The sequence below is a fragment of the Macaca fascicularis genome, chromosome 5 (assembly GCF_037993035.2).
Source record: "Macaca fascicularis isolate 582-1 chromosome 5, T2T-MFA8v1.1".
NCBI lineage: Eukaryota > Metazoa > Chordata > Mammalia > Primates > Cercopithecidae > Macaca > Macaca fascicularis.
In genome coordinates this window covers 955,033-967,727 of record NC_088379.1, presented here as the reverse complement: position 1 = coordinate 967,727, position 12,695 = coordinate 955,033, and the positions used below count along the sequence as shown (strand labels likewise).

At 53.8% G+C, this 12,695-nt stretch overlaps 1 protein-coding gene across 3 annotated transcripts in view; it reads left to right on the top strand.

The window, feature by feature from the left end:
- GAK (cyclin G associated kinase) overlaps positions 1–12,695 on the top strand; it is an 89,107-nt gene that overhangs the window by 56,550 nt on the left and 19,862 nt on the right. For all 3 annotated transcript variants that reach the window (XM_045391989.2, XM_005554253.4, XM_005554252.4), the window contains 4 exons: positions 2,789–2,983; positions 3,334–3,451; positions 3,924–4,003; positions 11,541–11,734. In XM_045391989.2, coding sequence (XP_045247924.2) covers positions 2,789–2,983; positions 3,334–3,451; positions 3,924–4,003; positions 11,541–11,734 — 587 coding nt within the window. The remainder of the gene's footprint in view (positions 1–2,788; positions 2,984–3,333; positions 3,452–3,923; positions 4,004–11,540; positions 11,735–12,695) is intronic.

The following is a 12,695-nucleotide window of genomic DNA, read 5'->3' as shown; positions in this document are numbered from 1 at the left end:
GGTCCAGTGGATCACTCGTCACAGCCGTGGAAAGAGGACCCTCATGCAGGGTGCGTGGTCCGGTGGATCACTCGTCACAGCCGTGGAAAGAGGACGCTCATGCAGGGTGCGTGGTCCGGTGTATCACTCGTCACAGCCGTGGAAAGAGGACCCTCACGCAGGGTGTGTGGTCCAGTGGATCACTTGTCACAGCTGTGGAAAGAGGACCCTCATGCAGGGTGCGTGGTCCAGTGGATCACTTGTCAGAGCCGTGGAAAGAGGACCCTCATGCAGGGTGTGCGGGCCAGTGGATCACTCGTCAGAGCCGTGGAAAGAGGACCCTCATGCAGGGTGTGTGGTCCAGTGGATCACTCGTCACAGCCGTGGAAAGAGGACCCTCATGCAGGGTGTGTGGTCCAGTGGATCACTCGTCACAGCTGTGGAAAGAGGACGCTCACGCAGGGTGCGTGGTCCAGTGGATCACTTGTCAGAGCCGTGGAAAGAGGACGCTCATGCAGGGTGTGCGGGCCAGTGGATCACTCGTCAGAGCCGTGGAAAGAGGACCCTCATGCAGGGTGCGTGGTCCAGTGGATCACTCGTCACAGCCGTGGAAAGAGGACCCTCATGCAGAAGGCAGGCAGGTGCGTGGTCCAGTGGGCCACTCATCAGAGCCATGGAAACACCAGGAAATAAACAAAGGGAAATCCCTGAAATGAGAACGCCTTCGACATCGCCGAGGCTGAGTCGGTGGCCTTTGGAGCCAGGCCAAGAGATACTGAAACTGAATCACAGAGAGAAAGCGGGGGTGGGGGTAGAACGAGCACCCAGGAGCTGCCTCCACCTCAGGCAGGCCACACACTTGGAGTCCAGAAAGGGAAGAGGGAAGTGGGAGCAGTGACGAAATCGTGGCTGGGAATTTCCCAGAATGAGTAACAGATACCAGTCCCCAGGTTCAAGAAGCTCAGAGGTGACCAAGCAGGATGAAAGCAAGACAAACACATAAAAACTCACTCAGGTGCATCCCGGTCAGAACTCCTGCAAACCAAGCACAGAGGAAGTGTTGGAGGCGGCCAGAAGAAGATGCGTCAGGTACAAAAAGAAAGATGTCAGCCACAAGGGTCTTGTCAGAAAGCCTGGAACCACCAGTAAGGACTTTTCTTTGGTGGTGTAATTAAGAAGTCAACAAGAAGTAAAACGAAGACGTAAACCTTGCCAAGAGAAGGCAAAAAGAAGAAAAAACCGAGAACAGATCAAACAAATAGGAAACAGCCAGCAAGATGGTAGGTTTTAATCCAGCCACATCAGTGTTCAGGCTGAACGTGAGTGGTTTTGTTTAAAAGACAGGCTTTTCACGTGGGACAGAAATGCACGGCTCAGCCATACACTGCAGGAGGTCCCCTTTCAACACGGAGGCAGAGGTGAGTTCAGAACAGGATGGTGGGGGAAGAGCGTACTAGTCATTGCTACATGACCCGCCACAACACACTCGGGCTTAGAACCACACACGTCCGTTCTCTCATGGTCTCCCTGGACCTTGAGGCTTAGCTGGGTCCTCTTCTCCTGTCAGGGTGTTAGCTGCACTGACTCTGAGAAAGCCGATTTCTCTTTCATTGCTGAATCTGCTTCCTTGGCCACTCAGGCTATTAGCAGGATTTATTTGTTGTGCTGAAGGACCGGCTGTCCTGGCTCCGTGCTGACTGAGCTGGACCACAGTGGCCTGTGGCTGGGAAGATGGGGTCTGCACCGTCACCACAGAAATGACGTCACCTGCCTGCCGCGCACAAGCTCCAGGAGCGGGTCTGCTGCAGGGCATGGGTGCCACGAGGTGGGAGGCAGACACCGGGGGACGTGTGCACCACAGAGGCACCAGGGGAACGCCAGCCGTGGGAAAGCCAGAGCTATGCCACCAAGCTCAGAGAAAACAGATTCCGTTCAACATCCATAAGGCAAAAACTGATCAAATTGAAAGGAGAACTAGACAACTCAGTTGTGGGGTAGACCTCAACATTTTCCTCTCAGTAATCCGCAGAACAAGTAGACAGACCGGTCGCCAGCAGGGATATGGAAGAACTGAATGTGCCAGCCCATGAAGGCTGACACAGCTGTAGAGCATTCTAGGACACTCCACCTAACAACAGAAAAACACACATTTCTTTCTAATCCACGTGGACTATGCAAGAAGAAAGATCAGATTTTGGGCTATAAAGACACCTCAACAAATTTTTAAAATTTGAAATCAGACAAACTATGCTCTCAGGCCACGGTGGAATAAAACTAGAAATCAGTACCAGCAGGATATCTGGAAAACTCTCTAAATCTCCACCACGCAGGTTCAAGCAGTTCTCCTGCCTTAGGCCTCCTGAGTAGCTGGGATTATAGGTGCACACCACCATGCCCGGATAATTTTTGTATTTTTATTAGAAATGGGGTTTCACCATGTTGCCCAGGCTGGTCTCAAACTCCTGACCTCAGGCAACCCACCTGTCTTGGCCTCCCAAAGTGCTAGGATTACAGGCGTGAGCCACCGCGCCCGGCCTCAAAATTAAACAACTTCTAAATAACCCATGAGTATCAAACTGGGAGTATCATGAGAAATTTAAAAACATTAAGACGCTGTCTTAAAAATACATGTATGTATACACACACACATATATAATTAACTAAATGAAAATTATCAGATTTATTAGGAGCAACTAAAACATTGCTACAAGGGAAATTTCTAGCATGAAAGACTCCTATTCAAAAGACACAATCAGCTGTGTGGTCCCTCAGGCCACACCACGTGGTGACGCGGCACGTCTACCCCCAGGTACATCGAATACATGTGCGACATGGTGGCGGAGGAGCCCATCACACCCCACAGCAAGCCCATCCTGGTGAGGGCTGTGGTCATGACGCCCGTTCCGCTGTTCAGCAAGCAGAGGAGCGGCTGCAGGCCCTTCTGCGAGGTCTACGTGGGGGATGAGCGCGTGGCCAGCACCTCCCAGGAGTACGATAAGATGCGGTGAGTGCAGCTGTGGCCCCATGCCGTGTTCCCTTATCCTCACCCCTCCGGAACACCATTAAAGAGGAACCTTGGCCTTGCCGGGGACAAGCGCTTGCTGAGGCGGACATGTTTGGAGCTGTAGTGTCTGTGGCGGGTAACTTGGGGTCCTGGTCAGCATCAGATCACACGATCTAAGTGTCTGGGAGACTTCAGAATTTCTGTGGGGCTCTTTGTGGGTGTCATTCTTTATTGGGTATTACACGTTTTACCTAAGCGACAGTTTCTCATTCTGTTTTTTTTTGTTGTTTTCGTTTGGTTGGTTTTGGGGGTCTTTCTGTTTAATTTTTCTCTCATCATTCTGTCCTTAGGGATTTTAAGATTGAGGATGGTAAAGCCGTCATTCCCCTGGGCGTCACGGTGCAAGGAGATGTGCTCATCGTCATCTATCACGCCCGGTCCACCCTGGGCGGCCGGCTGCAGGCCAAGGTGAGAGAGCCTGTGGCTTGCCCGGTGCTCCCCACTCACCCCCAGGCTCTTGGGAGGGCTGGGGGCCACTGTGCACTCACTTCTCGCCGAAGGTCGGGGTGCTCGCTGTTTGGTGAGTGCTGTGGGCTCTCACGTGGCGACTGCCCCCCAGTGCCCCCTGCTGGCCCTGTGCACTCGATGTGGCGGGATCTCAGCCTGAAAAGCCTGGCGTTTCCATCTGAGTTTGAGGGTCCAGGGGCAGCCCCCACGGCAGTCCCGTGAAGCAGCTTGTGGGCCCGTGCGTTCTCCTTGGGGCTACCTGCCACACACAGACCCTCTCCCACTTCCCCCGCAACATGTGGCATGGGGGCACGGTCCACGCCTCCAGCTCCGTGAGCGGCTCTCAGAGCTCACCCATTGGGAAGAATTCACCTGTGGCCCCAGGATCTGGACTCACCCTCGGTGCGGGGTGTCATGTTTGCTCTCTCTGCAGATGGCATCCATGAAGATGTTCCAGATTCAGTTCCACACGGGGTTTGTGCCTCGGAACGCCACCACTGTGAAATTTGCCAAGTATGTTGGTGCCGCATGGGCTCGGTGGGGAGGGACAGGTGCCCCACGCCGCCGCAGCACCTGCATGTGGGCTGGCCGTGGGAGCCCCAGGGGGAGTGGCGGGCTGTGTGACTGCCGCTTGGTGGCGCTGGGCCTGTTCCTAGACCATCCTGGAGCTGCATGTGTTGTGTGCAGGCTGCTGGGGTGGACCTGGTGGCTGCTGCTCTGGCCCCTGATGGTGTGTATGTCTGTTAGAATTTAGCCCTCACACCCGGGCGTGGCATGAGCAGATGAGCAGGTGGCGGCTGCATCTTCGCAAACGTTCCTGAGCCTGCTGTGTGCAGAGTGCCCTGCTGGGCGGAGGTTGGAGGAGATGCGGGGCAGTCATGTCTGGAAGCTCACGCTCTAGTGTTAGCTCCCTCTGTAAACAAGCTCAGCCACAGGATGTCCCCCGCCCCCACCGTGCCCAGCACCTGTTAGCTCCCTGTCCTCATGACATCAGCGCCCAACAGCGCATAGCCTGCCCTCTGCAGGCTCAGGTGCAGATGCAGTGAGCAGCAGAGCAGGCTCCCACACCGGGCGTTCTGATTCTGACTGGAGGTTGGTTTTTGTTTTTTTGTTTTTTGTTTTTTTGTTTTTGAGACAGAGTCTTGCTCTAACACCCAGGCAGGAGTGCAATGGCGCAATCTCAGCTCACTGCAACTCCATCCACCAGGCTCAAGCGATTCTCTCGCCTCAGCCTCCTGAGTAGCTGGGATTACAGACCTGCACCACCATGCACGGCTAATTTTTGTATTTTTAGTAGAGATGGGTTTCACTCTGTTGGCCAGGCTGGTCTTGAACTCCTGACCTCAAGTGATCCGCCTGTCTCGGCCTCCCATTTAACTGGAGATCTTTCTACTCAGTCATAGACAGGCTTATCTGCCAAGACACAGTGGAACAAACATTGTTTCAGGAGCCAGAGGGGGCACCACGGGGGCTCCCGAGACAGAGGCCGTGGCTGCAGGGCCTGCTGTGTTCCAGGCTCCGTACTCTACCCAGTAAACAAAGGGAAGCCTTGGGGCCAGCCCCACGGGGATGCTGGGGGACTCTGCACCTTGGGAGGGGTGCTGGCCTGGCCTGGGCGAGCCCAGGAAGAGCTGGCGCCTGCTGCTGTCGTGGACGGCCTGCACTGGGAGGCCGGGGGGTCCTCTCGTGTTTTTCTGTCTCTGTGATTCTTTTTTTACATTTCTTTTTTTACATTTCTTGTCTTTGTTGTGTCTTACGCTTTTCTTTTTTTAACTCACATATTCACAACTTTAACAATTTTCGTTTCTTTTTTCCTCCTTTGGAGGAAGAAAAACACCCAGAGCTCTTATAGTTTTCAGCCACAAGGGAGGCGGTGCTTAAAATAGTTTTTTTAAAGACCAAGGTACTGATGATGAAGAGGAAAATGTCGGTGAAGGACCTGTCGGGGATTCAGATGATGGAGGCAGGAGGCAGGGACTTTGGTAACTGATTATTCACCAAAGTCGGGGGAATGATGGGAATTTCACCAGAGATCTGGAACATAAAAAGGAGACAGATGTGAATTCTAGAACTGAAAAATATTATAGCCGAAATGAAGGCTTCAGTACACGCTTAGCAGTGGAATAGGCACAGCAGAACAGACGGTGAATTGGTGGGAAAGATCTTCTGATGGCAGAAGACACGTATAGAGAGGGTCACAAGAGAGACTGTGGCACTGCAGGGGCCTGGCGTCCTTTTACTTGAAGTTCTAGAAGAGAGAGAATGGAACAGAAATAATACTTGAAAAATCATTGGCCAAAAATTTTCCTAAACTGATGGAGGACGTCAAAACCATGGAATGAGAAGCTTTGCAGACACCAAAGAGGATACTTTTTTTTTTTTTTTAACAAAAAGAAGAAAGAGGTTCAGTGCCTCAGAGCATCCTGGTTGAATTGCTGGAACCCAAAGAGAACAATCTCCAGCCCCTGGGGACGGGACAAGTAGGAATGCAGGACCTGCCGAGTGACACCCAAAGGCAGCCGTGGCATGCTGTTTCTGAAGTGCTGAGAGAAAAATACGGGAATTCTATATCCGGTGAAATTATCCTTGAAATATGAAAGCCAGTTAAAGATGTCTTCAGCCAAGCAAAGGATGAGAGAGTTGGTTGTTGGCAGAACTGCTCCATTGCAGCAAATATCCAAGGCAAGCCTGCAAAGCCTGCAAAGCCTGCAAAGCCTGCCGCCTAGAGAAGGCAGGGCAGGGAGCTGGAACGCATGACTGTGGTGAAATGACACCAGCACCAGCTGCTGAAAACACCAGTATGTCCTGTGGGTTTTAAAACCTGTGTGGTAGTAACATATCTGACAGCAGGAGCACCAGCGCACGCACATCTCCGGGAGCACCAGCGTGCGTGCACACACACACACACACATCTCCGGGAGCACCAGCGTGCGTGCACACACACACACACACATCTCCGGGAGCACCAGCGTGCGTGCACACACACACATCACCGGGAGCACCAGTGCGCGCGCGCACATCTCCGGGAGCACCAGCGTGCGTGCACACACACACACACACACATCACCGGGAGCACCAGCGTGCGTGCACACACACACATCACCGGGAGCACCAGCGCGCACGCGCACATCTCCGGGAGCACCAGCGTGCGTGCACACACACACACATCACCGGGAGCACCAGCGTGCGCGCGCACGTCCCCGGGAGCACCAGCGCGCGTGCACAGACGTCCCCGGGAGCACCAGCGCGCATGCGCACACACACATCTCCGGGAGCACCAGCGCGCGTGCACACACGTCCCCGGGAGCACCAGCGCGCACACACATCCCCGGGAGCACCAGCGCGCGCACACATCCCCGGGAGCACCAGAGTGCGCACACACACAGCCAAGAGGGGATTAACCAAGTGAACGTGTTTCAGGAGCCCCGTCACCAGGAAGCAGGGAATGTACCAATCCCTAGGGCAGATTAAAGATACAATCAAGAAGAAAAATGGAACAAAAACTATGTGATTAATTCACAAGAACAACGTAGAGATAAAGAAACAAACCCAGATGGGATATAGACAGAAAACAGCCGGCTAGTAGACCTACGCCCCGCTGTGCCTGTCAGTCATCCCATGGAAGGTGAGTAGAAGACACACTCCAGTTAATCGGGCTGGATTAAAAACCAAGCACACACAAAGCTCAAGTCTGTACTGCTTACAGGAGCCATACTTCAAAACCCATGCACACGAAGACCCCGCAAGGCTGAAGTGGAATAATTGGAAATTGCTTACCATGCAGACCATAACAGGAAGAGGGCTGATGTCACAGTGTCAATGTCAGGTGGGACAGACCAAGGCAGGAGGTGAAGGGCAACGTCACAGGGGTGAGGGCGATGACATGGCTTCAGTACAGGCAACACAAAGGGGCAGAACGAGGGGTGAAGTGGACAGGCCCACGCTGATGGCTGCCTCTCTCCCCAGGCAGCAGAACAGGTAGACACAAACATCAAGATATAGATTTTTTTACAAGGTTTAACCAACCTGACCTGAGTTTTGCAAACTTCAGCAAATTCTTGAAGAAATGGCATCTGTTCAAGTGGGCGTGTGTCAAAGTCTTACGACATCTCAACGGTGGATGAAGGTGGGAGTCAGTGACAGGAAAACCCCAAGACCATGTGCTCGTGGGTAATCCACACGCCAAAAAGGAAATCACCATTGGAATGAGAAAATATTTTAAACGCGGTGATAATCAAAATACCCCGTATCAGATGTTTCGGGATGCATCTACAGCAGGCTTTAGAGGAAATTTGTAACTTTAAACGCATACATTTAAAGGAAGAAAGGTTGGCTGGGCACAGCGGCTCACAGCTGCAATTCCAGCACTTTGGGAGGCGGGAGCATTGCTTGAGCCTGGGAGATCAAGGCTGCAAGGGTGCAGTGAGCTGTGAGCAAAACCCTGTCTCGGGGGAAAAAAAAAAGAAACGTTGGAAGTCGGTGACCTAAACTCGTATCTCAGGGAGTTATCTCTAACTCAGGGAGTTATCAGAACAGCAAATTAAACTCAAAAAAGTAGGTGGAAAAAAAATAATCAAGGGTAGAAACAATTCAGTTAAAAACAAGCATAGTGTCCAGGCACGGTGGCTCATGCCTGTAATCCCACCACTTTGGGACCCCGAGGTAGGTGGATCACCTGAGGTCAGGAGTTCAAGACCAGCATGGCCAACGTGGTGATACTCCATCTCTACTAAAAATACAAAAATTAAATGGGTATGGTGGCAGATGCCTGTAGTCCCAGCTACTTGGGAGGCTGAGGCAGAAGAATCACTTGAACCCGGGAGGCGGAGGTTGGAGTGAGCAGAGATCACATCATCGCGCTCTAGCCTGAGCAACAAGTGAAACTCCATTTCAAAAAAAAAAGCAAGCACACTATAGGAAAAGTCAGTAAAGCCAAAAGGTGTTTCTTTTGATTATCTGAAAATATTGATTGCTTAACAAGTCTGGTCAAGAAAGGGAGACGGAACACGGGAACACGGGCTCCCAGGGTGGGAAACCAAAGGAGACAGGTCCCGTAGACATTCAGACGGCATGTGCGGTGCTGGGAGGAACGCCATTCTCAGTGGAATGGGCAAATTATCTGAAAAACGCCTCTCAAAATACACCTACGAAGAAATACGGCGTTGTAATGTCTGTTAAAGAAATATATTCTGTAGTTTAAAACCTTCCTACAGGCCGGGCACTGCGGCTCACGCCTGTAATCCCAGCACTTTGGGAGGCTGAGATGGGAGGATTGCTCGAGCCAGAAGTTCGAGACCAGCCTAGTTAACGTAGTGAGACTCTGTCTCTAAGAAAAAAATTTTTTTTAAATCAGCCGGATGTAGTGGCACATGCCTGTGGTGCCAGCTAGTCAGGAGGCTGAGGTGGGAGAACCGCTTAAGCCTGGGACGCCTAAGCTGTGGTGAGCCATGATTGCGCGCACACACAAAAGAACCTCGTAGGAAAGGAAAACTGCAAGCCAGATCTCATGAATATAGATAGAAAAATTCTAAACAAAATATTAGCTGAAAGAACCCAGTGTTATGTAACAAGGATGACATGTCTTGACATCTGGTTTATTTCAGGAATGTGAAGTGGTTTTAACATTTGAAAATTGGTCAGCCACCATACTTCACCACGTTAGCCGAGCAAAGGCGAAAACCAGGCGAAGTTTTCGTAGATAAAGCATGATAAGAATGAGCGCTCCTTTCTCATCACAATGCTCCGCAAAGAGGAGCAGAAGGAACCTTTCTTAGGCTGATAAAGAGCAGCCACAGAATCCTGAAGCACCACAGCTGATCATGATGTGTTTGGACATTTCCCTCCTGAGTTTGCAGACAGAGCAGGGGTTTCACTCTCACTATCCAGGATTTTATGGTCGGTCTTAGCCAGTGCAGTAAGGCAAGGAAAAGAAAGGGCAGAAGAAATGGAAGTTCCAGCTGTTGCTTTTCACAGGTAGCATGATTGCTTTCAGCAAGAAACCTAAGGAACCTGTATACCATCAGAATGAGCAAGTAGATTTCATGAGATGGCTGAATGAAGTTAGACACGGGGCAGCAGGAGAGGAGCACGTGGAGCGTGCGTGGGCTCTGCACGTCGAGCCCGCGCTGTGCCTGGGGGAGAGGGACACAGGATTGCAGCCGTGGCACAAGTGTAACAGCCGAGCCTGTCGGGAGCCCCTTCTGCCCTGTTGGAGCTGGTCTGGCGGGAGCCTGCGGGCTGTGTCCTCTGCAGTCCAGGGCTCTTGGGAGCGGCCAGCCCTGCTCACAGACCTCATTGTGCCCTCAGCGCCAGGCTGGGTGAGAGCCGGGCCTGCAGACCCAGTGCCTAGGGGTGTCTCAAGGGGCAGCTGGGGCAGGGAGGCTGGTCATGAGCGGCGCTCCCTCTGGGGCTGCCCAAGTTTGGTTTGCCCCAGGACCCGAGCCTGCCTGGCCGACCTGGCTCCCTGCACACATCATCCCTCCGTGCCCCTCCCGCTGTGCCCCTCCAGCCTCGGTGGTGGCCGGTCTGAGCCTCCGCTGCGGTGGCTGTCGGATTCTCTGCTGGTGCCTGCTGGCTGCTCTGCAGACGTTGCCGCCTTCACATCTCCACGCCAGCTGTGCCACCGCTTTGCAGTCACTGCTGCCCCCGACAACGGATAGCGGCACCTAAGAGGCTCGGGCGCAGAGGGAAGCTCATGTTGGCCCCGGCTGGAGTGCACGTCAGTCCTGGCTTCGGCCGTGGCCACCTCCGCCCAGAGCCCTGAGAGGGCATCCAGGGGGCGCTGCTCCGTGTGAAGTTGGCCACCCGTCAGGGCAGGCACGGGGTGCTCTCCCCTCGCGCAGCAAGAGGATGTTTTAGGGGGTGAGCAGGAAGGGATAAACTAGAGGCCGTCACACATCCCAGGCATGTGTGGAGCTCAGAGAAGTGACAGTTGAAACCAGCTGTGGCTCTGACCCACACAGGTTGCCGGGCCCGTCTCCCTGCTCCCTTGGCGTGTCCCACTCTGCTCTGGGTGTTCCTGGCCCTGCAGACACTGGCACCCTGGGTTTCCCAGGAACTGGCCACCACTCTCTTGTGTTTCTGCTTTATTTTTTTAGATGTATAAAATTCAACATGTAGAGATTTTAGGTGGCATAAAATAAGACAGGCATGGAAAGCCTGCTGCCTGCTGGAGATCCCGGGCTTATCAGTGCAGTTTATGACAGTGGGATCAGAGACGATCATAGGAAATGCGTGAAATAGCCTGGAATTCCTTAGGGAATTCCTGAGGGGCCAGGAAGTGGTCACAGTGTCAGGTCACACCTGTCTCCCCGTGCGGCCAACACCCCAAGGCGGGCCCCGCTGACCCCTGCTTCTGCTCCCCACAGCCCAGCCAGTGCTGCCTCCCCAGCCCCACAGTGGACACGGCTTTGTTTCCGCTGGAATCATGTTCCTAATTCCCTGGCAGCCGGATTCTAGAGGTCTTGGTCTTATGGGCATCTGTTGACAGTTGTGGGTTTTTGTCAGGGTGGATGTTGTCATTTTTATGGAAAACACAATTAGTATCCCAGAGTGTGTGCTCTGAGCTGCCAGGTGGCCGCAGTCTGTGTGTGCTGGGGAGTGAGGGCCAGCACCTGCCCTGGAACCCTGGGGTCCCACCTCAGAGCTGCCTTCCTGGGTGCCGGAGTTGCCGGCTGTGGGGTGTTGTCCCGTCTGCTCTGAGCACGCGGCCTTCCCTGGACTTGCGGGAAACGTGGCGGCCCCGCCCAGTGCCCCTCTGCCTGGAACGCAGTCGCGGGCATCCCCACTGTGATGTCCGAAGAGCAAGTGAAAAGATGCTCTTCTGGGCCCTGACCAGGGGTGCTGGTGCCCTGTGGGTTCCTGGGACAGCGCTGGGTCCGCTCACACGGCTCCAGCTTCAGCAGGCGGGGGTGACCGGCTGCCCTTTTGTTCTCGCACCACTGCCTGCAGCTGCAGTCTGTTTCCGTGCACGTTTCTTTAGTGAATGTCCGAGGGACTTACAGACTACTTGGGGGGCCTTCCTAAGTGGCGTCTACTCGTAACACCGCAGGTATGACCTGGACGCCTGTGACATTCAAGAGAAATACCCGGACTTATTTCAAGTGAACCTAGAAGTGGAGGTGGAGCCCAGGGACAGGCTGAGCCGGGAAGCCCCACCGTGGGAGAACTCGAGCATGAGGGGGCTGAACCCCAAAATCCTGTTTTCCAGCCGGGAGGAGCAGCAAGACATTCTGTCTAAGTTTGGTAAGATCCCGCAGGTGAACTGAGGGAATCCTGTTCTGGTGAGTGTCTCTGTGGAGGGAGGCCTCTTCGGCCGAGCTCTGGCAGGGCTGGGCCACCGCGCCCGCTGCTGCATCCAGGCCCTGAGCAGCTTGGGCTGCAGGAGGTTTTGGAAACTGTCTGGGATGGTGGGACCACCACCAGCTACACCAGAGAAGGAGGACTCGCAGGCTGCAATTTTGGAGGCCCTTGGGCAGGGACGGAGGCAGAGGGAGGAAAGCCCGAGCTGCTGGGGCGAAGCGGGGTTTTGTCCCGGGCGTGTGTCTGGGTCAGATTTTTGTCACGTGTGCGGGACACACATCCACTCCCACTGTGACCCTCGGGCCTGCTCAGCAGCACATGGACAACACGGCAGAGCCCTCGCTCCTGTTGCTCTTTTCACTTCCGAGCAGCTTCGAAAAGGCAGCCCAGGAAGCGCTGGCAGGTGGGCCCAGGGCCGCCCACTGCCCATGCCACACTTGTCCTGGGCTCTTGGTTTGCAGTGTTTGCATTTTCTTTCTGAGCATCTTCAGCGTCCCTGAAAGAGGCTGCATGTGTGGCGTGTGCGTGCTGTGTATGTGTCCGTGGGTGGCGTGTGCCCATGTGTGCCGTGTATGTGTGCACGAGTTTACTGTGCATCTGTGTGTGTGCTGTGTGCACATGAGCGTACTGTGCCTGTGTGTGTGCTGTGTGTGCATTCGTATGTACCGTGCATCTCTGTGTGCTGTGTGTGCTTTCATGTGTACCATGCACCTGTGTGTGTGCTGTGTGTGCATTCGTGGTACCCTGCATCTGTGTGTGTGCTGTGTGTGCATTCATGTGCACCATGCATTTGTGTGTGTGCTGTGTGCATTCGTGTGTACCATGCATCTGTGTGTGCTATGTGTGCCATGCATCTGTGTGTGTGGTCTGTGTGCATTCGCATGTACCATGCATCTGTGTGTGC